General features: G+C 38.4%; 1 protein-coding gene across 2 annotated transcripts in view; it reads right to left on the bottom strand.

The window, feature by feature from the left end:
* Adam23 (ADAM metallopeptidase domain 23) overlaps positions 1-26,785 on the bottom strand; it is a 176,269-nt gene that overhangs the window by 113,276 nt on the left and 36,208 nt on the right. For both annotated transcript variants that reach the window (XM_090354683.1, XM_090354682.1), the window contains exon 3: positions 22,777-22,853. In XM_090354683.1, the coding sequence (XP_090210809.1) occupies positions 22,777-22,853 (77 nt within the window). The remainder of the gene's footprint in view (positions 1-22,776; positions 22,854-26,785) is intronic.

Here is a 26,785-nt window from a genome sequence, read left to right as displayed (position 1 = left end):
AATGTGTGAGAAGTAATACACCTACTATCTGGCAAATGTAACTAACCCCTCTATTACTTCGATAATTAAAAAAAAATGAAAAAAAAAGAACCACCATAGTGAAGCCAAAGAAAAACATTCTTTTGACTTAGTAGCTATTACTCCATGTCTCAGAAGTATAAAGCTTACTGACAATAAGAAACAAACCTAAGCTTAGAACGGTTCACTCACACCTGTAACCCTAGCTACTCAGGAGGCTGAGATCTGGGGATCAAGGTTCAAAGTCAACCTGGGCTTTCCAGAAACTCCAAGAGACTCTTATCTTCAATTTATCACCAGAAAACCAAGAGTGGTGCTGTGGCTTTAAGTGGTAGAATGCTAGTCTTGAGTGGAAAGGATAGCACCTAGGCCCTGAATTCAAACCCCATGACAGACAAAAAGGAAGGATGGAGAGAAGAGAAGGAAGGAAGAATGGAAGGAGGGAGAGAGGGAGGGAGGGAGGGAAGGAAGGAAGGAAGGAAGGAAGGAAGGAAGGAAGGAAGGAAGGAAGGAAGGAAGGAAGGAAGGAAGGACAGTAGATAGTCAGGCCGGCAACTACCATTAACTGCATTTGTACAATGGTTGAGTAACAACAGGTCTGCACCTGCAACACTGAGGATGAACAAGTAACAGCACAACCATTACTTGATCATGGCAAGCTGCCATTTCAATGAACCCTTGCTTTTGGATGGAAATCAATAAGTCTGAACTTCATCAGGGACCACAGAGAAAGGATAGTCTATAAAGCTATTAAGGTACTTTTATTTCATGTCTCATAGTGTTGCTGACTTCTCAAAAATAAGAGTCTTTTTTACTCGAATACAGAATGCCTACTTCAGCACCTAGACCTGGGTGGGTGCTCAACGCATATGAATGGCTACCATTATGAAGTGATAACCTGGAGGCACCACGCTTTCAGGAGACCTCTTCTTGGCTATCAGTAGTTAAGTAAACAATCAGTTTGAAAAAAAGAAAAGTACCTCTTTATGTCTTCTTCCTCAACCCATATTTCCCTTAGCTTCATCTTAAAACAGACCTAGGAATGAAGGATGCCTGATCACTTGTCTGTAGATCTACAATCATCATCTACTCTCAGCTTATTGTTACCAAGATTGGAGTAAAATCTACCAAGGAAGAAAAAAGCACTCACAAAGTTTAAAAATATGGAATAAGCCTAAAGTATGCGATAGTTCTTATATCCATTAGCCCAATTACATATAAAAACAAACATTTATAAAAATAAAACTATACTTGAAAATTCAGAAAAAATCACACTAAGAAAAAAATATTCATAAACTAATGTAGAAAAATGAAACCCATTTGTACAGCTACCTAAGATAGTTTTTAAAGAACACTTGTAAATAAAGCAAATGGGGAAAATCCATAGCATAAATCCTACCATCCAAGAATCTGACTGCAACTTGCCTTACAAAATGCTATGGCTTTATCAACTGTCAAAACTTTAAATATACTTTTTGAAGTTAAAAAATGGCCCTGCATTTATTTTTTACTATGTGAATGCTGAAAGGCAAGAGATCTAAAAATAGCTGTGAATCGCCTTTTATTGCAGACAAGGTACAATCTGACTCCCACAATGCCTTTCAGATTCTCTGATCACCTTTTTGCATTGTTGAAAATGATTTCAGCCTTCCCACTCTTTTTCATTTATACTTCTAAGTTTACACAACCACTAATTTTGACAAATGCCTGATGTTCAATGTCAAAATATAAGTATGATTAGCTAGAAAACAAGCCTTTTCTTATTCCACTTAAACAAAGCTAAGAGACATAACTAACTACACCCTTATTTAACTGTTAAACTTCTGTGAACATCAAAAGTTAAGGGGTTTTTATTTTGCAAATGATAACAAAGCATGTGAGACTTTTAAACATGGAATGATCACTACACAAATAAAAACACTGTCTACAATGTTAGATGGGAAAAACCCTCTGAAGGGCATGTGTTTTTGCACATGTAAAAACAGATTTCAAGCTATGACTGAGGACACGTTGAAAGATAAAAGCCAGACAATGAAAACCTAGGAAATATTAAAATACATGAGAATATGTAGGATAGCCCTGGAAAAAGCCTCCAAAACTGAATTTCTCCACCCAGCAAAATACCAGCCACTCAATAAAGTTCAGAACAAAGATTAATGCCACTACATTTCATTTGTTCGGTTTTACTATTTGCATGCCCATCTGCTCTTACTTTATTTTCCCCTCACTGTCCTGCAAGTTAATTAATTCCCTCCCATAAGCCCTTACCCCTGCATACCTTGGTCAGATATGATAAGAATAACTGTCTATTGGCAAGAATTATGGTGGTGAGGGGAATATGATTAGCTAGTCTGGTGTCTCAGAAATTCCATGGAGCCTTTGAGAGGCTTATGGTAATGTAAGAGGAAAGAAATGAGAATTCAGTTTGGGAGCTCTGAATTTTAAATCACATCCTTCTTAATGTGATAATCATTACATAGCCCACAAGTAAAGAAAGACTAGGAATAAACACAGTACCAATCTCTCTTGTCTCTGTTTCTATGCCACTGTCTTTGCCTCCCTCTGGCTCCGTCTCTCTATCTTCTCTCTTTCGCTCTTTCTCCCTGGTATATTCTCTTTCCCCTCATTTTGTTTTTGGCTCCTCCCTCTCCCTTTTTCTTCCCCATGCCATTTCTGTCTATCTCAAAAGCTGGATGAAGATCTAGATTTCCTTTACATGTGCATGTTATTATTGACCTACCAGTTATTAGGTTTGCAAATAGAAATAGATTCACAAGCTAAAGTTTCTAGCTGTCTTCATAGTTAGGCACACAGCTGCTTCTTTAGAAAGCCAAGAGAGCTGTGAAGCTAGAAGGCTCATCAAATCTAGAACTGGGAAATATATAAACTCTACATGTGAGACTTTAATTTCCCCACACTTTAGCTCCATCATTTGTAAACAAGGTATCTCTTGAACCTTTAGGTAGATTTAAACATTCCAGTCGCATAAAGCACTTTGGACACTGCAGCATGTCCTGAAAATGTGCAGTAAAACTATTATTGTTGGTTTTACCTGCATTCCAAATCCTGTCACCTCACTGCATTTAACATATTTTTTGGCCAGCCCTAGGGCTTTGAACTCAGGTCCTGGGCACTGTTCCTGAGCCAATTTGTGCTCAAGACTAGCATTCTACCACTTGAGCTGCAGTGCCACTTCTGACTTTTTCTGAGTAGTTTATTGGGGATAAGAGTCTCATGGACTTTTCTCTCCAGGCTATGCTTTGAACCCATAGCTAGGATTACAGGGATGAGCCACAGGTGCCCAGCTAAGCTAAAAAGCTTTTTATCCTTCAGCTGACAGCAAGTCAAACACAGATCTAAACTTTTATTGCTATAAACTTTAGTTTCTCACTCTGTAAGTTCCACTGGCTCCACCAAAGTCTTTATAGGACCTTTAATGGGAGTGAAGCCTGTATTTATTTAACTCCAAACTTGCATTCTCAGTCTGAATGCTCATCAAAGTTCTGATATACTTCTTTCCATCTCATCTTTTTTTTGTGTGTGTGCCAGTCCTGGGCTTAAGCTCAGGGCCTGAGCACTGTCCTTGGACTTTCTCAAGGCTAGAACTCTACCACTTGAGCCTCAGCACCACTTCCAGCTTTTTCTATGTATGTGGTACCAAGAAATCGAACCCGGGTCTTCGTGCATGCTAGGCAAGCACTTTAACCACTAGGCCAAACTCCTGGCCCCTCCATCTCACCTTTACTATTTATATATTCTGAAACATTTAGACACGGAATTCCATTTGGCTCACCTCACATGCAGAAGAGCCCAGAGCCAATACTCTCACTATCAGGGAAGAGGAGTGAAAAGAGCAAAGCCCAGAGTCCTGGGTGCCAGATCTCAGCACACCTTAGTATGGCATCCTTGGGCAAAGGGGTCCATTACAAGACTTTAGGATCTTTATATGTTAACTTTTCCATCACTTAGACATAATACCTGAGAAAAAATGGTTTCAAGGAGGAGAGGTTAGGTTTGCCTCACAATCACACAACTTCCAGTCCATGGTTGGCTGGCTCTGTTGCCATGGGCCTGTGCAGAAACAAAGCATCACACCAGAAGGGTATGACAGGGGAAAATTGATCACCATATGGCAGCCAGAAAGTGACTGGGATCTGGGATAAAATATATCCTTCCAAAACATTTTCTCTAGTGACCTACTTCCTCTAGCCAAGCCCTACTTCTTAACTGTCTATTCAATATGAACTCGTTGACGGATTAACCCATTGATGAAGTCAGTGTGTATACATGGGCGTAGATTTCAACACATGAGTGTTTGGGGAGCCACTTCATATTCCAACCATAACAATCTATAAATGATCAGGTCCAGTACAAATGCTGTAACTCTACAGATTGCAGAATATACATCCAGTACAGATTTATCCTATACAATAAATTGAAACCTTTTATTACACCTTAACTTCCTGATATGCTTAAGCATCTTGAATGTGGCCAGCATCCAGGACACAAACAAAAAGGCTTACCAAGCCTTTCAAATTGCTATTTTAAAGGCAAGACATCTCCTACAATTGGACAGAGGAAACTTAAAGTCTTGATTCACGGTTACTAACTCTTGACTTCTACAAATGCTAATGATTTTGTGTCTTAGTCTGTCTCTAATATGAAAAAAAAAAAAACACACAGACACACAAATGAGTAAGAGCCAGGCTGAAGTGAGAGTTAACTAAGGGATGAAAATTGTAGTCTAAATGAGAGAGATAGAGAGAAAGAGAACTTACTATATTGCTGGTCAAGCAAAGGGGAAAAAAAACCAATAACTTGGCATATAGAAAAGTAAAATAACTATATTCTATCTAAGAAACATGAATGTATTTAACAGATTTTGGAAGATTTCTTCAGAAAACTTGGAGAGGTTAACTTATGAAAGCATAAACTTCAGTTGTTTGGAAAACTCATTCATTTTCAGAAACCCTGTGTCAATAGAGATCTTAGTCTTCATATGAAGTCAAAAGCATTGATAAATGATTGGGAGGGATGGGGGAAGGGAAACAGAGACAAAAACATGAGAAGGGCTATCAATGTATGAGAAGTAATGCACCTATTACATGATAAATGTAACTGTAATCCCTCTATACATTACCCCAATAATAAAACTTTTTTAAAAATTTTTCAGAAGCATTGATAATTGTGTAAGTGAAACCATGATAATTTTGAAAGGATTTTAAATAGAACATTACAATGTTTTCAATAAAATGCTTCCATAAATAACAGGACAAAAATCAAGAGACTGCCTATAAAAATGACCAAGGACTAGAACAAATTTATGAAAGAATATTTGCAATGGAAACTGATTACTGCACAGGCAAGGAAGCAAACACATGGTAAGTGTCTGCTGTATGTGCAGGTCTCTTTCTCATCCTGTTGCTTAGTTTCAGCAGAGTTCAACAAAATGAGGTTCAAAGTGTTCTTATATGCCAGGAGTTTGGCCCAGTGGTAGAGTACTTGCCTAGCATGAATGAAGACCCAGGTTTGATTCCTCAGTACCACATACATAGGAAAAGCCAGAACTGGTGCTTAGCTCAAGTGGTATACCTGTAGCCTTGAGAAAGCCTAGGACAGTGCCTAGGCCCTGAGTTCAAGCTCCAGGACAAACAAAACAAAACAAAGTGGTCTCATAATTTCCCCATTTGGCAGAATTAGAATACAAAGCAAAATATTTTGCTAGAAATCAAAAGCATGCTTTCCATTATACTACCAATGCACTCACTACACATAATCTGTGGGTACAGTGTTAGGTGCTGATGGGAGACATGAGAGTAAATACAAGGTGAGAAGTTCTTCCCTTTTTCGTACCCTGTGTTTATTCTCATCTAACTTTCAGATAGGTACTTTCTCATCTTGTCGAATGTAAGAAACCAGGTATTCAATTTTAAATTATTTGTTCCATATATACTCAGGGTTCTCTTGGCACATAAGAGCTTTAAATAAATATGAATCTTGTCCTGTAAAGTGAATAAGCTTTTCATGTTTTATTATGCTAACTTTTCATATTAACTCCATGCCAATAATGGACAACACAATGCACTAAAAGAATAAAACTCCATTCCCCATAAGAATCATGATGGCCTGAACAAATTAATACGATCCTATGGAAACTAACTGATAACAAAGACGAGCTCCTTCATCCTAGTGGGCTTAATCCCACATTTCTGAAATTATTAACCAATACAAAATAAGCAGTTAATTCACTATAGCCAAGGTATGGAATAAGCCCACATGTCAGTCATTGGGTAAATGAATCAAGAAAATTTGGTATATATACACAATGGAATCTTAGTCATTCATTAGAAATAGTAACAATGCATCATTTGCAAAGAAATGGAAAAGCCTGGAAAAAGTATGTTAAGTGAAGTAAGTCAGACCCAGAGAGACAAAGGTTGCATGTTTTCTGTCATACATGGAAGCTAGCCTTCATTTATAAATATGTAAGTACATACTTTGGGTGATATGCAAGTGTATTAGGTTCTGGGGAGAACTCAAAGAGTATAATTCCTGAGGAAAGCAAAATCATTGTTCAACAGAATAAAACAGCAGGAAAGAGGAACTTAAGTGGGTAGGGTGAGGACAGGGAGAAGGGGAGAAGACAAACAGAATAAGGGAGGAGAATGTAATCAAAAATTTAATTCGCATCCTACAAAATTAAGCAAAGTGAAGGATGGTATGAGTTGGGAGGGATGTGGGAGCATGTTGAAAGGGGTGGCATTGATCAAGACACCTTGTATTTATAAACTGCTTTGGTAAATGGCGATTGCTTTCTACAACTACTTAAAGATTACATATATACACATATATATGCATACACACAGATATATATATATAAACACTATTTCTAGGGGAAAACTTACTTGGTTCAATCCATAAATAAATACGAGATTGGAACAGTCTACTGAGCATCACAGTTTGAAGTTCTTCATCATATTGAGTATAGCCAAGAATTTCATTCTGTTTATGTGCACCAGACAAGTTCTCACATAGGCACATTTATAGTGACTCATACATACACATTGTAATATGGCTGGTTGTTGTACAGAGTTAAAGGGAATCTATGTTTCTCTCCCCAGGGAAATGAAAGGGTACTGGGTGCCACATCTATAGGGGGAGAGATATACAGTTATAGACATAGCTCTTTAAATACTGAATTGAATAGATATCTATAGATAACACAATTTATATATATTTCATGCCCATAAAGCTATAATATATATATTAAGATCGTATACAAACAAAAGATCATGTAAAATATATTAACCTAGCTGCCACATTAGGATGTAGGCTAAGAAAATAAGATAAAGATTACAAATTGACACAAAGAACACATTTACAAATATTGGCACCTTGCCCCGATCAAGGATATGAAAAACCAGGAATGAGAGAAATTATGAATGGAACCCTCCAGAAATGAAGTTCACTTGAAATCTATAGGGCTCTGAGCTATAAAAGTTATGCTAAGGGGGGAAAACAAGATGAGGGGAGGGGGTAGGGGAGGGAAATGGGGACAAAAACATGAGAAGGGGTAGCAATGATTGTTAAGTAATGTACCTTCTATCTGAAGAATATAATGTAACCCTTCTATTAATTACAATAAAAATTAAAAATTTAAAAGTCATGCTATTTATGAATGCTGGATTTCTATGGTTCTTCAAAGTCAAAGGAAAATAGCAATTTTACCCACTAATATTTGTGTATATATATATATGAGATTCAATAAACAGCATGTTTTTGTAGTTACAAAAGAGAGCAGAAAACTTTTTTTAAATTCTTAAATACATCAGGAAAAGTTTCTCCTAGCTTACAGATAACCCCAGAGAAAATAACTGAAGATATTCATGAAATGTATTATATACAATTATCAGAAGGCAACCAATACATCTACGTCTGTTTAAAATCTTCAAAGGCAATGACCAAACAGCCACTTGAAACATTATATCCTAACATGCAAATGCTTACTGCATTCATGCAGAAGGGGAGTTGCCCATTAGAGCTGGATGGTAGATAGCCTAAGAATAACAAATACAATAAATAACATAGAAAAATACTACTTCATAATGACGGTTTCTGTGTTATTTTTATATGTAGCACCATCAGTTCCCAAAGTAAAGCAAAGAAAGTTAGTACATTTTCAGCATGGTTCTTTCCAGTACAATCAGATAACACTCATGGATTTTTAGTACCAAGTTTGATTTTTGCAATAGTCTAATATTCTACCTGAAGAACACAATAAAAGTGACACCAATCTTTTAAGTTACTGTTTCAATAAGAACCAGATGCTAAAATATTTTCTCACATTTCAATGCAATTTTATTTATATCTGTAATAGTCAGGAGGGTTTTTCTTGTTTGTTTATTTGCTTTGTTGGTGGTGGGGCTTGAACTCTGAGCTTGGCAGTGTCCCTGAGCTCCTCAGTTCAAAGCTACTACTCTACCACTTTGAGCCACAGAACCACTTCTGGTTTTCTGGTGGTTAATTGGAGGTAAGAGTCTCTTAGACTTTAATGCCCAGGCTGGCTTTGAACTGCAATCCTTAGATCTCAGCCTCCTGAGTAGCTAGAATTACAGGTGTGAGCCACCAGTACCCCGCTAGTCAGAAGTTTTTTTTTTTGTTGTTGTTGTTGCTGCTGGTGCTGCTGTTTCACTGTCGGGTTGATGTAAAGAGCGGTTACAGTTACATTCATCAGGTTAGTTAGGAGTTTTGGACTGTCTCAGTACTACACTGAGTTCAGCTCATCTGTAAAACACTGAGATGGTGGAAATATGACAGAATTCAACTTGAGATGGCTTTCACCTTGCAGAAAGTTCTTAAGGACTTCAAAATACCCTTTTTTAGATTACAAAAATCTCCTGCTGCTCAAGAGTACTGAACACAGCAGGGAGAATCTATAAATAGCTTCTTACCTATTTGAAATGTAGTATTTTTCATGTATTAGGAAAAAAAATCTCTCTATGACTTTCCAATCTTTTCTTCTTGGAAAATGACCTGCACTCTTATTTTGTACTCTAGGTGAATATATATGAACAAAATTCTGGCTATTTTCTTGAGGACAATAGCAATCTCAGGAACCAATTTTCAAAAGGGACTGATAAGTGGATGAAGTAGACTAATACTCGGTGGCCATGAGTGAGTGGCTTTTAAGTACAAAAAGTGGGAATAAGGGACACAAAATTACAAGAAGACAGCTAAAAAATAGGACTTGTTGGCAACTGGCCTAGTCTCAGATGCAGAGCTGACTAGTCTAGAAGTGCTCTAGAACACACCTGCAAACACCTCACTAGGGATAAAAGGTATCTGGACAATCAGGTGAAGAGCTGGCCTGCTTTATTTTAAGAGTTTAACCCCAACATTTCCTAATAAGAAAAAGATTCTATTTAAGAAGCTCAAAATTGCTCTTGGGAGCAGTAAACAAATATACACACATATATTTATATATGCTATTATATTATTATATATGTAATATATAAGTATACATATGCTATTACTCTTTTCAACAGTTTAGCAGTCTTTATAAATCCTTCTGTCTTCAAAGTGGAAATTTAAAAGCCCCATGCTCAGCCATGAGAAATGAGCCTCCTTTCTGTAAGAAATGGGACCTTCAAAAGGGAAATTATATTATGACTGCAAACTTGTAAAATTTCCAGGGTAGGAAATAGCCTGAATTAAAAAATTAAATCCAACTCTCAAAAGATATGAGAGACAATGCTTTCTTCCAGATTAAGAAAATTGCTTTTTCTACTCAATGAAAATGAGTGAGGCTGAGACTCTCAAAGCCCTACCCAAAGGTGGAGGTTGGAAGAGGCAAACAAGGGATGGAAAAGCATAGTAGGAGAGTATCCTCTAACTAACCAGAAACAACCCTCAGAGGTAGAAGCGCATGACAAGAGATAGGACTTGTCTATACCCTTTGGTTCTTGAAATATCCTTCATTATTAGGGCAGAGCAAAAGGACAAGACTGGTCTCTAGACTGTGAACAAAGGAGAGAAGACCATGTATCCTGTCCTCACAAAAGACCTACCTATAATGCTGTGAGCCAAATTATTCCAAGAAAAACATTTGATTCCAGATCCAGGATGATCCACTACTGAGATAGAGACAAACCTTACCAACATAAAAGGTTTTGTTTCCTTCCTGACCAAGAAGGAAAGGTACATCAAAATAACTCAGATTTGATCTCACCTCAGTTAGATTGGCCAACATCATAATTTCGAACAACAACATATGCTGGTGGAATGTCCCGGGAAAGGAATCCTACTGCACTGTTGGTGAGATTGTAAACTAGTACAAGCACTCTGGAAGAAAGTTTGGATGGTCCTCAAAAAGCCAAACATAGACTTTCCCTATGACCTAGTCATACCACTCTTGGACATGTAACCAGACCATAACAAAGGAAACCATAAAGACACTTGCACATCCATGTTCATTGCCACACTTTTCACAACAGCCAAGTTATGGAAGTTATTCAGAGTTGTCAGATGCTCTACAATATTAAGTGGATCAAAAATGTAATATTTCACATAATGACATTTTACTCATTCATTCAAAAGAATTATCTTGTATTGTTTGTAGGTACGTAGATGGACCTAGAACAAATCCAGTTAAGTGAGGTAAGCCAAGCGCAGAGAGAAAAATAGTGTGTGTTTTCTCTCCTATGTATATGCTAAATAAAAAATACACTGGAACGTGAAAAATTATGCAGGAATCTAAGTGTTAACATACAAATAGTGAAACTAATGAAGAAACCCAATGGCATAATGCCTCTGAAAATTTAAAATGCTTTTTACTGAAATGAATTCCAGGGAATGGAAACATGGTGTTTTTTGTTGGTGGTAGTAATGGTGGTGATTATGTTAATTGCTTTTGCTTTTTTTGGGGGGCAGCATGTTTGTTCAGGGGTTTGTTGTTGTTTAATCTATCTTTTGAGAGAGGATGAGGGGGTACAGAAAAGGAAGGTAGAAGGGTGAACAAATGCAGTCATGGTCAGTAGACACTATGTGGAAAATGAACTGTGTAACTTGTGGGCAGGGATGGGAGAGGGAAACTGGGGGAGAGTGAAAACTGGGGTGACATTATCCTAAAGGAAATCTGCTCATTATCTGACTTATGAAATAGTAAATCCTATGTACAAAACCTTAATAATAACATCATTTTGTTTTTGTTGCTGTTGGCAGTGGGGCTTGAACTCAGGCCTGAGTACTGTCCTTGCATATTTCAGGCTAAGGCTAGGGGCTCCATTTTCAGTGTTCTGGTGATTAATTGGAGATAAGAGTCTCACACACTTTCCTGCATGGGCTGGCTTCAGATCCCAGCCTGCTGAATAGCTAAGATTACACACATGAGCCACCACTGCCCAGCTCAAAAATATTTTTTTAAAAGATTTCTTTCCCTCCTAAAAGCTGCTTTATGTGTGTGTGTATGTGTGCGTGTACATGTGTGTATGTGTGCGTGTATATGTGTGTATGTGTGTGTATATGTGTGTATACATGTGTACATGAGCCATCCTGGGGCTTGAACTCAGGGTCTGGGTACTGTCCTTGGGCTTTTTTGCTCAAGGTTAGCATTCTACAACTTGTGCCACAGCCCACTTCCAGCTTTTTGGTAGTTTACAGAGAAGTCTCACAGACATTCCTGCCTAGGTTGGCTTCGAACCATGGTCCTTCAGATCTCAGCCTCTTGAGTAGCTAGAATTACAGGTATGAGCCATCAGCACCTAGCAAAAAGTCACTTTGGGGCATCTATTTTGCAGAGTGCAATGCCACCCAATATCATAGTTAACTACCCCCAACATCTATGCTAGATCCATGGGAATAAGATCTAAAAAAAAGTCTTTGTTCTGATTTGTACTTTGGGAGACATATAATTTTACTATTACCATGAAGGAGCCTTCAAAGAGGCAAGAATACTGGTTTCTTCTTGTTTTCTGTATGATAATGACTAGGATAAATAACACATGGGTATTAGCTACTCTATATTAATATTATTATCCATCAAGGCCACCAGGCATTAGCAAGCCTTATATCCTGGGCCTCAGATGAAGAAATACAAATTCTCTTTAAAATACAGCAAAGATATATTTTTAAATAAAACATGCAATGTAGTTTCACCATTTTAAAAAAAATGCTTCTGAACGGCTTATGTTGAGGAGAGATAAACTTAAAGCAAGGGCAATATAGTAGGATAGGCATTTTGTTGATGGTTCCGAGTACAGAATGTTTTACTGCTTTTAATCCACAGACCTGAAAACCTGGCTTCAGACTGCCTTCACAAAAACTAATGGCTTCTTGCAGTTCACTCATTTTCCATAGCTCACCAAATCAAAAGCACACGCAGAATCTAGGAGTTCAAAAAGAATGCCGGATAAAAAGATAGAAATATTATTTACCTGTGAAAGCACTGCTGTCACAAAGTGCTTAGACTCAATCACGAGTGCACTGACGATCACACAGGAACAGAATTAACTAGATCTCCCAAAGGAATACCGGAGCATACAAATCTAGCCTGGGCTAAAATGTCAGTACTTCCCTTTTAAAACTTATAAACTTCTTCTTATTAGTAAGGAAAAAAAGATACAAAATTGCTTCCATGTATCAATAGTCCATCATTTGCATATATCTAGTAAACACTGCATGTCAGACACTGACTCATCTGTGAAAATTAATGGATGCTCAAAAAAGCTATTGTCCTTTATCGCATCCAAAAGTATTGAACTACTTACTCATCCTTAAATTACTCAGCCTGAAAACAGCTCAACCATGCCTTCCACTGAAAATCTTTCCTTAATTTTACCCTAAACTGTGGGCTTCTTAAAGGGACTGCACCTTATTTTCACTGGGGATTAATGTAGGTCTTTGCACTGGCTAGACACATACTATACCACTTGAACCAGTTCCTCCATCCTTTTTGTGCACTGAGTATTCTCTTACTTCATGCCCCTCCTGACCTGGGTGGCAAAGGTTCTATCCAGGCTTCCCTGGGTCGCTGAGGGTAACAGTTGTAAGTCCTGTATCCAGCCATTGTACTTCCCCTGTAGCTGAGACTACAGGATCAAAATGCCTAGCCATGGATTGAGATGTGGTCTCCCAGACATTTCTGCCAGGGTTGAATGGGAATCATGATCCCTTCAATCTCCACTCCCCCACTGGCTAAGTAGCAAGGATTACAAATTGGAGCACCGCTGCAGCATGCATCTTGTTTCCCCATAACCTAGTCTGGTGTAAAAAGCAGGGGAAATGCAGGGTGGGTAGGCAAGTGCCAGCAGTTACCTAAATAAGCCCTTTACCACTGTCCAAATAATGTTAAAGAGCAAAGCAGCTCCTCAAAGTCAAGTACCAACTTGTCTTAATCACTAAAGACTACCAACTAGGAGCCTTGGACATTATTACATCTCTTAAGAAATTCCTGGTTGGTCAAAGGGTAAAAAGTTTCACTTAATCACAATGAATAATTTCTGAAGGCCTAATGTATATAATATGAGTGACCTAAGTTAATAACACTATATCGTTTGCTTCAAGTTAGTGAAGAGAGTAGATTTTTGTATGCCTTCCCTACAAAGAGGGAAAGGAGAAAAAGTTAGCTACTGAAAGTCATGGAGCAATGAATATGTTTGTTTACTTGAGTGTGACAATTTCACAATGCATATATATGTCATGAAATCCCACAAAAGCCAGGCACACTTACAAGCACATGGGTACCTACTGCTAAAAGACCACCAGTTTGAGGCCCTCTTGGGCGACACAGTGAGACTCTCCATCTCAAAAAACAAACAGCAACCAAAACAAAATCACATGCACACCTTAAATGTGTACAATTTTTTTTCAATTGCATGTCAGTAAGCTAGGAGGGATTTTTTTTTCTGGTCGTGGGGCTTGAGCTCTGGGCCTGAGTGCTGTACCTGAGTTCTTCAGTTCAAGACTACCACCTTACCCCTGGGCCTGGCCATTGTCCCTGAGATCTTCAGCTTAAGGCTACTGCCCTACCTTTGAGCCAAGCCCCACTTCCCATTTTCTAGAGGTTAATTGGAGATAAGAGTCTCAGGTCCTTTTGTGCCCAGGCTGGCTTTGAACCTTGATCTTCAGATCTCAGCCTCCTGAGTAGTTAGGATTATAGGCGTGAGCCACCATGCCCCAGTTAGGAGGGATTTTTTTTTAAAGAAATAAATTCCAGAATTTGATAAGAAATTTTCTACCAAACCACCATTCTCCCTCTCTATTTCTCTCTGCTGGTGAGACTCTTCTAGTCATGTAATCTGATTTATTGCCTATGTGAAGTAACTTGAGCAAAGGTAAAGTAGGAGAAAATGAGATAACAGAATGTGTTAGAAATGCCCAGACTCTTATTTGTAAAGCAAGGTAAATATATTTTTAAGTATTTTAACTTAAGGGACTTGAAACTTCCTCATTTTTTTGCAGAATTTTTTTTGTTTTTGTGTTTAAGGCCTATGGAGACTTTTATCTTAAAGCACAATCTAAACACTAAAATACATAAATATATCATCATGAGAGCTGAAACAGAACTGAAATTTGTAAGCTGTGCCTTCTTATAAATAAATCAAACAAGCTATGATTCCAATATTAATTTACAATTGGTTTCAAAAGACTAGGAGAAATGACTTTCCATGATTCTAATCTGTGAGTCATCAAAAGAAATTGCTCTAGAAATAACACAATTCTTAACTGCCATCAGAAGATGTCTGATATTCTTAATGAGACATCTCATCTGCCATCAAGCCCTTGTTTCATCTACACAGAGCCAACATGGAAATTTACAAAATTATTATTTGTGTTTGATTTATGCAAGGAATAAGAGTAAAGCTAAAGTGATAGGTGAAAGACAAATGATTTTTTTTAATTTCTCTAAAGTTCACCTTTCTAGAGCTTTTCCGACATAGCTTTGTTAAGCTTTACCAGTGAAAAACTCCTGTGGTTCAAATGCATGTCTTTCCAAAACTCATGTTGGAATTTAGACCACAAGTTGACTGGAAGTGGGGTCTGTGGTCAGTGATGAGGCCTTGAGGTTGGTGCCTTCATGAATGAAATCCACTTAAATAAAAGGATTCAGAACCAAAACCACGTCTTAAAATAATTTTTAAAGAGGACTCAGAGCTTCATTGGCCTCCTTTTCTCCTAGGTGAAGACATGTTTTGTCTCTCTACCGTGCACCAAGACACTATTTGGAAGCAGGCATTCTTTACCTAACACTAAATCTCCTGGGAGTTTGATCTAAAACTTCCCTACCTTCAGCACTATGAGAAGCAAGGTTCTATTGTTTAGAAGGCTACAGTCTAGTAGTCTGCTATAGCATCACAAATGAATTCAGATAATGTTTGAAAACATTTTTAATGAGAAAGTCTGGGTTCTGATCCCAACTCTTATGAAACTCACCTCTAAGCCTCCATTTTTCTACCACATCCCCTTCAAATCTTCTATGACCAACTCTTAGACTTTAGGTCTGACTTGAAACATCAGTTCCATAAATATTTAGCTCCCTATCCACTCCACCCCTTCCTAAATTAAGTAACCCCCTTAGGCAGAATATTTTCCTGGTGGTCACATTTCTTAAATGTTCAGCAGATACCTGTAGACTTGTCTTTTTCCTTCAGTGCTTTGAAAGCTTCACAAGGAGAGGATTTCTCTCTGATGATTTTGACAGTGTTTGGCACTGTACTCAATAAACACTTGTGAAATAAAAGTGTACTTGAAATGGCTCATAAAAGGCTTATATCGATGTAATGTATTGATCACTTCACTGGAGTTAGAAAGAACTTTATGCATTTGGCATATACAAGGCATCAATATGAGAAGCCCTTTAAGTATCACTGCTGGCCCTTTTCAGAACCATGGTTACACATATTAAGCACTGTGCTACTGAATGTCCTTCAGTATCAGGGCCTCCTTGACAGGAAACATTTACATCTGCAAACAGAGAGATGAACTTCTCTCTTGAGATAATGAAAATTATCAAAGTCAAGATACTGCCTTTCTCATTTAATTGTCAGAAAAGCAAGGTCTAAATGCAGTAACTACCATAATTAATTCATCTCAAATGCCTAGTCATATCTAATCCTCTGTGCCTTTTCACTTTTTTTCTTATGATTAACTTTTGCTAAAACGTTATATATCCCTTTACTTTCTAAAGACCAAAAAGCACTCAGAAGAATAAATCCAGCTCAGGTTTTATTCACCTATACTTCAGGAGGAAAAAGTAAAGAGCACTGGCTCCCTACAGAGACAACTCTCAGCCAACAACAGACTGGCAGTTGAGGTACAAAATCTAGTTCCTGGGCCGGGAGTTTGGCCTAGAGGAAGATTGTTTGCCTAGCAGGCATGAAGACCGGGGTTCGATTCCTCAATACCACATACATAGAAAAAAGCCAGAAGTGGTGCTGAGGTTCAAGTGGTAGAGCTCTAGCCTTGAGAAGTCCAAGGACAGTGCTCAGGCCCTGAGCTCAAGCCCAGGACTGGCAAAAAAAAAAAAAAAGAAAAAAATCTAGTTCCCCTGCTCTTCAGTTGGAGAACTCTCCAGCCTATTCTAGAGCATCCAGATCCCCAGGGTTTCACAGTGGCAGGTGCACCTACTGTCTACAGGGGCAAACAGCTAGGATTTCAGCCCTTACTAGCTTCTTACTTTCCTATTCCCTTGGCCTCTACAGATCCCACACTAAGGCAGTAAGAATCAACTCAGGTCTCACCATCTCTCTACATCCAGGTCTTACAAGTCACCTCATGTTTTAATGTTTGCCCATTATCTTATTTCTCTACCATGATGTTATGGTTGAGATATTAAATGTCTACTCAAAATACTCATATGTTGAAGGCACATCCTTAGGTGTTGGAAGTATTGAGAGGTGATTAGATCACAGGGGTACTGACTTCATGAATGAATTCATTCACTCCTGAATTCACAGCTAAATGGGTTCTTGGAGGGTAGAGTCATGCTGGGAATGTGGCTTCATGGTAGAGTGCTTGTCTAGGACACATGAAGCCCAGAGTTCAATTCCTCAGTGCCACATAAACAGAAAAAGCTGACAATGGTGCCCTGGCTCAAGTCAAAGAGTGCTAGCCTTAAGCAAAAAGAAGCTCAGGGACAGTGCCCAGGTGCCAAGTTCAAGACCCAATCCTAAAAAATATAGGTAGAGCCTAGTTGGTGGAAATTGTTCTCTTCCCTGCTACGAGTAGTTCCTCCACCATGCCCTTCCACCACGATGCCTTAGCCCTGCTAAAGGCTGAAAACCAGCCAACTATACACTGAAACAATGAGACAAAATACACCTTTCCTCCCTAAACTTAAACTGCTTGCCTCTCGATTTTGTCTTGGCAGATAAAAGTTGACTGATTAACTCACAAGAGTTTTTAGAAAGGAAAAATTCTTCCCTTACACTCTAAATTTGTTTCCCAGCACAGCATCTTACATAAACTAGATGCTCAATAAATGTTTGTTGACTGAATAAGAAATGCATTAACCATGCCAATCTGTATGAAAATTGGGTTCTTTACTTAACCTAACTGGCTATATCACTGTGGCTGTTTCCTTCTTTCAAAAGCACTGCATAAACTACTTTTAATGAGCAAATTACTGTGTGCATATATTTCTGTAAATTGGCACTTTCTACAGATTCATCTTAAATCAAATACTTCTGATTCCCCCTCACCCCCAAAATAGTTACTGTACTGAATGCTTCATGTAAATCTTTTTAATTCTGCCTTTGCTCTTACTAAAGTCTTCATTTTGGGTCATCTGCAACCAATACATATGGTTTCTCTTAACTTACTTGGTTCCTAACAAAGAAAAGTCCTTACTCTCCATGTTCCAGGTCCATATTTAGCTTACAACTGCTTACTGAAGAGTTAGCACATTGATTTCACACAAGGAAAGCTCTCTCTCCCTGAGCACTGCTGAAGACAAATATAGAAGAGAGACATGTAAGAGCCCTATCTTCTCCCACTGGAATATTGTTCTCTTCATAAATTTTTGGTTACCTTATCAACCTAGAAGGTTTAACATTTGGTGTACCCCAAGAATTCTTCCTTTTCTGTATCAGGAAGAGATCAGAAGATATACAGCTAGATATTTTGCTTCAACTAAAAAAGGAGAGCATGCCACAGGATGAGCAGTCACATTGGAGCCAACCAAGTAGCCTGAAAATTCAAGTATCCAAATAGTCAATGACCTGAAAGTCTTGTCATGGTGGTTTTGTTTTCTTTTGTTTTTTAAGTAGTAACTGGAAAGTGGCAATAGGACAGAAGAAGTACTGAATGTATTACAAAGTATATTTTCAACTCATTAGAAGAAGGGTATCTGACTGCTTTCTGGAGATTATCTCTTCTCTTTTCTGAATTTTTTTTGGCGGGTGCCAATTCTAGGGCTTGAACTCAGGGCCTGGCGCCATCTCTCAGCTTCTTGTGTTCAAGACTAGAGCTCTAGCACTTGAGCCACAGCACCACTTGAGGTTTTGTTTTGTTTTTGTTTTTTTTTTAGTAATTTATTGGTGGTAAATGTCTGACACATTCCTGCCTGGGATGACTTTGAACCACAACCCCTAGAATTTAGCCTTCTGAATAGCTAGTATTTCAGGCATGAGCCACCAGCACCTGGCTTCTCTCTTCTGTATTTTTAGACTCATTCTCTTCATCTCCCAGTCTATTAACTTGTTTCATCATCACTAAAAAGCCCTGCCTTGCCCTCATGCCTTTTTAGCTCTTTTCTTCTCATTCAAACCTCCTCAGTAGGTACTTGCTGATTGTGATTCACTTCTGGCCCACTGTAACTTGGCTCTGCCCCACACAGCATCACTGCAACTGCTACCTTCAGACCACCAGTGACAACTGTGCTGAAAGTACAAAGGGAAATTATTGCTCCTTGTCTTATGATGTCATTCTATTACATGTGATGCTGTCGATCACACCTTTATTTTGAAACTATCAACTGAATCATTCTTCTGATTCTCCTCCTACTTCCTCAATCACTCATTCTCATCCTCCCTCAAGGGTTCCTTTTCCTCACCCTCTTCTTCCCAGCATAAGCTTATCTTCTCTACCCAAGCAACATTATTTACAGCCACATTTGTTCATTAATAGTTCTATAGAAATGACTCCTAAATCTGTTCTGTAGTTCCCACCTCTCCCTGTGGATTAGTTTAGCCAATCATCTGCTGAACACGAATCCTTTTAGGTTTCAAAGCCCCTCAGATCTGTTATGTTTATTCTGATTTCACCTTCTCTTCCTTTATCAATTAGCCTACTCATTTCTGAGAGCTGCCCATCTACCAGCCAACCAAGGTATTTCCACCAGCTTTTACTCTGTCTTGCTGTCCACATCAAATCAATCCTAATGATTTCCACCAATTGAAGATTTCCTAAAAGTATTCCCACTCCATGCCTTCTAGTAGTTCCTGACAGCAAGATTTCTATTTATTCCCCTTTGATTTTTGTACACCAGGGAATAAGGCCATGCACTTGATTATGAAATATCAGATCTTCCTTGAATTTATTATTAAGGAAAAACCTAAATAAATACTCTAGTTCCACCTGCTGTTTGCTGACTTAAAGATTACTAATGTTGGAGGTTTCTATAGAATACCCTTGACCTATATGTTACGATGACAATTGCCTAGGTAATTTTTCAGGGGATGTAAAGCCCACTTTCGCCTGTAGATCTCCAACAGAGTATCTGGAATACAAAGGAAAGGCTTGTCATATCTACCTTTTTACAGTACTTGTCTCCTTTTTGACCCTAAACTCTGGGTCAGACTACTTAACGCTTCATGTAACATGCCAATGAGTCAGAAACATTTTGTTCAGAGCTGTAATAGAGTTGACTTAACCTAGATTTGCCCAGCTACCTTCTTCTCCTTCAATGTTAAAGATAACTGCCAGACGCCAAGAAAAGACATATATAATCTATTCCAAGTAACAGCATGTATAATCTTCCCCTTCATTAGCCTATTTCTCTTCCTCATTATTCCTAGTTCTATATTTGTAACCTCTGAACTCCCTGAGGTTGAGAGACTGATATATACAAAGTTCACTTTTCTCCAGTCTTTGGCTAATGAATAAAACTTTTCTTTATCACTGATTCTTGTCCCCTCAACTTTGGTTTTTCCACTGGTTGAGCTTCCAGACTTGAGTTCTGGTCTATAATAAGTTGAGAGGTCCCTAGATTTACCTATGCTAATTTATCTCCAAATTTACCAAGAACTTTAACAAAAGACTAATACTCCTTTTAAATGCTGTATTTCTACATAGGCCTGAATCCTTAGTACATCCTATCTCACATGTCTGCAATATACCTTTCTATCTTTTCTCTCTCTCTTAGTCCCTAACACTTGAATGCCTTCCTAGCACTTATCTTCCAAGATTTGGCTCAAATATCACCTTTCCCAAGATGTCTTTGCACAGTCAGCTGCCTCTGGGTCTGTTAGCAGCTAAGCAAGAACTTTGAGGTGCTTTCAAGGGTAAACTTGCCACTTTAAATGAGTTTCACTATCACTTCAAGACATTTTGGGGTTTTTTTTTTTTCTTTGAGGACTATGCTAGTCCTGGGGATTGAACTCAGGGCCTGAACACTGTTCCTGGGCTTCTTTTTTTGTGTTCCAGGCTACTACTGGAGCCACATAACCACTTCCAGCCTTTTCTATGTAGTTTACTGAAGATAAGCATTCCATGGATTGGCTTTGAACCACAGTCCTCAGATCTCAGCCTCCTGGGTACCTAGGGTTACAGGCAAGAGCCACCATCACCTGATAAAGTCGGGGGTTTGGGAGCTTGTGGGGGTTTTTGGTATTGTTTCAGTAAGGCCTTTCAGAGGGGGAAACAAAACACATAGAACAGTTTAAACTAGTCAAACATCTTTGAGTCACTCTTCTAAATGACCAAGGGTAAAAAGCTTTGCTTATTATAATCTCACTACAGGTAAATTCTCTGAACCAGGAGTATTCCCATTGATCATTTTCTGAACATGCTCTGAAATGTGCCCACTTCTACATATAATGACAAGTCTTTCCAAAATGAATATGGATGAGCCTTGCCAGGAAAATCTCCTTACCTACTGGGTTCAGAGAGACTGCTAGGGGACTTACCCCTAGTGTTCCCCTTATTTGCTGCAATAGACCTTTCACTCTTTCATCTGTTAATTGTGCAATTGGCTTTTGTGCCAAGGGGTAAGCCCACTGTGCTGATCTGCGCTACCATCACACCCCAGATTAATCTCCACACTCTTCTAAGGGCATAGTTATCTATCAACCTTCAACTAGACTCAAAATTTCTTGAATCAGGAACTATTCACCATCAGTGAGTGTTCAATTCTTTTGCATGATAAATAGGAGAAATAATTTCTGGTATGATTCTAGAACTCTAAATACCTTGGATATCCTGTGCAATTCTTTTTCAGCCATCAGCAATATGGTTGGGACACTGATATCTTATTATGCAAAATGCATAGCACTGTTGGTAGCTATCATGCTATTCCTGCAATGACAGTCTCAACTGCAGTAAGAAAGGACTTACGCTAAAATTAGCCATATTGTGCCATTCAATATAGTCTAAGACATGGCCAAACAATCTCTTAAGAAAGTACACTGCTGATGCAGCATGGTGAAATGGAACTTGACCACAGAAGAAATCCTGCAATATCTGTAAAGCAAAAATACTGAGTTCTGCTGATTCATTCTGACTGAAAGCTGCAATAACACTTGAGTAAGGAGCACCCCAGCTGATATGCATTTTTTTCTGCATAGCTCATACCATTTGGCATACAAGAAATTTAATAGTTACTCTACAGAATCATTTTCAACTCCTCAGATATTGGCTGTGTGGGGTTTTTTTCTTACAAAGATGTAATAATCCTGGTCAAAATACTGATGACAGCTGCAAACTCTCTAAGTCCTCAGAGCTTATAGAAACTGTATAGGAAATCTCTTTCTCCAAAGAAAAGCTCGATACTGAACTACTAGCTGAGTTTCTTAGTTTTACTTAAGGCAACATCTCCCATGAACACTTTGTACAAGAATGTCACTATAACCTAGAACTCAGCATTGAAATATCAACCTAATCACATGCACGAAGAAAAACAGTAAAATTTCACTAGTACTACATTTTTATTAATCCACATTAAGCTAGGTGTGGTGGCTCACACCTGTAATCCTAGCTACTCAAAAGGCAAAGAAAGGAAGGAAGGAAGGGAGGGAGGGAGGGAGGGAGGGAGGGAGGAAGGAAGGCAGGAAGGAAGGAAGGAAGGAAAGAGAAGAAAAGAAAAGAAAGAAAGGAGAAAAAAGAAATCCATATTAAAACAGATTGTGAAGAAAAGAACTTTCTCAAAATAGGTACTTGTAGGTCATCACTTACTTGTTCTTCCTACAGAAGTCATGTGAATTACATTGTGAAAGGTAAATTAGTAATGTTCCATGCCTTTTATATATAGTGATTGCTCTTAACATTTAATTAACTATCATTAATTCAAATATTTATTTTACTTAAGATCATAGAACGTAAGTTTTATTCTGAGATATTTAAAACATTAAATACTTTTTATTCAGGAAAGAAAAGGAAGTAAAGACGGAATTTACTATTTAGGCTTTCACATTTTTAAGTGCTCTATGGCATGTAATCAGGTCAAAAATATCAGTTGCTCCAACAACAGACATTATTTTGAGTGAGGCAATATTAGAATTGAAGTTTTACCATACCTGCATAAGAGGATTAGGGCTATAAACTTACTTGTTCAATATGAGGTCAAGAATGAATTTGGAACCAAAGGCTTCAATCTGGAAGCTGGCCTGGGCAAGATGGACAGCCTGGACATGCAAAAAGAAAAAAGGAATGTTAGCTTACTTTCCTATCTTTTAAGACTGATGATAACACAGTGTGCCAGTTATTAATGTACCTCAAAAAAGTGTAGAAACATAATAAAACTTCATTATAGGAGAAGCCATAATAATTTGCATTATTATGTTAGGCAAAAATAATCTTGTCCTAACAAATATCCCTAAAATAGATATAAATAACACAAATAAACAATGTAAATAAACGTTTTAATTTTTTCAAAAAGGATTGATTGTATTCTTCTAAAGAATGACACTTAGTAGAAATAATGTTTTTATGTATCAGTTCATTTCTTCAGGTATATATATTTATATATATATACGTATTCCCATTTCTTTTTTTTTTTTTGCCAGTCCTGGGCTGGAGCTCAGAGCCTGAGCACTGTTCTTGGACTTTCTCAAGGCTAGAGCTCTACCACTTGAGCCTCAGCACCACTTCTGGCTTTTTTCTATGTATGTGGTACTGAGGAATTGAACCCGGGTCTTCATGCATGCTAGGCAAGCACTTTAACCACTAGGCCAAACTCCCGGCCCCTGTATTCCCATTTCTATAAGAGACTATACATGTCATGACTTGCTGGGAAGATCTACACATCTAAGCATCAAAGAACAATCTTAAACAACCAATTCTTTAAAATGACCCCATCAAGATCAAAATCAAGAGTATTCTGCTGGCCTTCCAAAGATAACCAGAGCAAAATAAAATTAATGAATAAAGCTTGATTTCTGCCTATTGTGTGCACAAAGCTAACCAATCTTTCTGCACACCTAAGTGAAAAGTCATTCCCATGCTCTGCTCTTCAGCACAGATTGCGCCTTGCTCTGGAACTTTCCCTAATTGATGTATCAGCTGAATGTGACAATAAGATGGGATAGCATGGCCTTCTGACATCTGAAAGCACTTAGAGCTTAGCCCTTGGGAACAGTGAATTTATGTGCCACTCTAAAAGTCACACAATTTTAAATAGTCATTATACTGCCTAAATTCAAAGCACAAACTAGAGTCATAGTTACAAATGTTAAATCTTAGTATGTTTCCAAGACGCATCTTGAATACCATAAATTAACTAAGAAGCAGAAGCAGAAGCAGAAGAAGCAGAAGAAGCAGAAGCAGCAGAAGCAGCAGAAGAAGCAGAAGAAGCAGCAGTAGAAGCAGCAGCAGCAGCAGCAGCAGCAGCAGCAGCAGAAGCAGAAGCAGAAGAAGCAGAAGAAGCAGAAGAAGCAGAAGCAGAAGAAGAAGAAGAAGAAGAAGAAGAAGAAGAAGAAGAAGAAGAAGAAGAAGAAGAAGAAGAAGCAGCAGCTGCAGCTTTGTTCAAGTATTAGCCAAGATAAAACATTCCTTTGTCTTCTTTGGGATGGGGGAGGACAGGGATAAATGCAACATCTAGGTCTGTCCCTTACCCACAATGTCTTTTTTCCAATTTTATTGGAAAGATGATGTACAGAAGGGTTACAGTTACATAAGTGTAAGTGTCAACCCTTCCCTCATTTTCTCCCAGTTTTCCCCCCTCCCACTCCCTTCCCTCCTTAGTTGTATAGTTCATTTCCAACATAGGGTCTAGTGAGTATGAACAACCCAAATAATAAGTTGGCGAAAGACTTACAGAAATACTTCCCTGAAGAAGAAATAAGAATGGCCAATGGACACATAAAGAGATGTGCAACATCTCTGGCCATAAAAGAAATGCAAATCAAAACAACATTGAGATTCTACCTCATCCCAGTTAGAATGGCCATGATCAAGAAATTTAATAACAATCAGTTGCTGGTGGGGATGTAGGAGATGTGGCCAAAGGGAATGCTACAGCACTGTTGGTGGGAATGTAAACTTTGTCCAACCACTCTGGAAAGTAGTATGGAGGTTACTCAAAAGACTAAGCATTGAGCTCCCCTATGACCCAGCAATTCCACTCTTGGGCATTAACCCAAATGACCACAAACAGGACCACACTAAAGCTACCAGCATAATCATGTTCACTGCAACATTATTCACCCATATGTAAGATATGGAATCAGCCCAGATAAACTCCAGTGGATGAATGGATCAAGAAAATGTGGTGTATATACACAATGAATTCTATGCCCCCATCAGAAGAATGACATTGCCCCATGCATAGGGAAGCGGAAAGACTTGGAACAAAATATAGTAAGCCATTTGCATTCTTAAGATAATGGGAGACCCAAACATCTACACAGTCCTCCGTGCCTGATAACTAGACCCCTGCATGAACAGTGTTCTCCATCCGTACCTGCTCCCTTTACCATCCATGATCCTCATTGCCCCCTCCGCCATTTCTAATATTGAAACTATCCCTTCCTTTAAAGGACTCTCATTTTATTAGCTTCCTTGAAGCCCTCCTGAGCACACACTCCTGCTCCTCAAAACCTAGGGAGGAGGGCAATTTATTGGTTCTTCTCTTCCTATTGGGAGAATATTGTTTTCCTGCATCCTTCCTGTGGACAGATGGCTCTACAACACTTATCACAGGCATCTTGCAAATAGTTGTAGCTAATAACCCTTCCCCAAATTATCCAAACTTTCAAGTAATGCCCCATATAATTTTTGTCAAGACAATTTTACCATGCAAACCCAAACATCAGTATTAATAAATCACAACTTCTGCTTCTAGTCAAGCAAAACTGTCCAATACATAGTCACTCAACAAAAATCAATACAAAATTGAAAGGAAATAAGCAATATTACATTTTAAATAGAAATCAACAAAAGGCTCCCAAATCCCTAATACCAGTGGGATGCCTTGGCAAAACTGTAAACAACCATGTAGAACAAGGTCAGCACTCTTGACCTGGGTTCCTACAGCCAGATCCCTGTAATAAAGAGAAAGAGGTGGGCTGGGAGTGTGGCCTAGTAGTAGAGTGCTTGCCTAGCATGCACGAAGCTGTGGGTTCGATTCCTTGGTACCGCATACACAGAAAAAGCCAGAAATGGTGCTGTGGCTCAAGTGGTAGAGCACTAGCTTTGAGCAAAAAAAAGGGTTCAAGACCAGTGCGCAGGCCCTGAGTTCAAGCCCCAGGACTGGCAAAAAAAAAAAAAGGAGGAGATGGAGGAGGGGGAGGAGAAAGAAGGAAGAGGGGGAGGAGGAAGAGGAGGAAGAGGAGGGGAAGAAAGAGGCACATATGTTGTCAAGTGCAATCTCGGCCATCCATAGCAGAATCTCTAACTACCCATGACAAATATCTTTCCAGTGAATTTACGTTTTTCATTCAGAAGTATTACTTTGCACAAAGATTTTATATGTAACTAGTTTTTTTGTTTTTGTTTTTGTTTTTCGGTTGTGGGGCTTGAATTCTGGTCCTAGGTACTGTCCCTGAGCTTATCAGCTCAAAGCTAGCACTACCACTTTCAGTGACTGAACCACTTCTGGTTTTCTGGTGGTTAATTGGAGATAAGAGACTCATGAACTTTCCTACCCAACTGATTTTGAACCCCCTGAGTAGCTAGGATTATAGGCATGAGCCACCAGCACCTGGCTTATGTAATTTTTTAACTGTATTTTTTTGTCTTTTCTTTTTTTGGTACTGGAGATCAAACCCAGGATGTTGTACTTGCTAGGCAAGTGCTTTGCCACTGAGCTACATCCCAGCCCCAAATGTACTTTTTATAAGGGAAGGTTTTTCGATTTTAGATTCTAAAAGTTTTGTGAAGCTTAGACTAAGACATGACTCAAGTATAAATCTACACCCAATACTGCACCCATAAAATGAATTATATTTAGAAGGTTCCTTAAGTATATTTTTTCCTAAGATTATTACCTAGCAGACAAAAATTCATCATTAATGAAATCTGGCTTAACATAACTGATAAATATATATCCTGGAATTTTTTTAAGCACTAAGATAATTCTAAAAGTAACTGAATATAAAGGACATTTTATAACAAATAA

This window comes from Megascapheus bottae, chromosome 21 (genome assembly GCF_031878675.1).
Source record: "Megascapheus bottae isolate mThoBot1 chromosome 21, mThoBot2.hap1, whole genome shotgun sequence".
NCBI classification, from domain to species: domain Eukaryota; kingdom Metazoa; phylum Chordata; class Mammalia; order Rodentia; family Geomyidae; genus Megascapheus; species Megascapheus bottae.
This window is presented reverse-complemented; position numbering and strand designations above follow the sequence as displayed.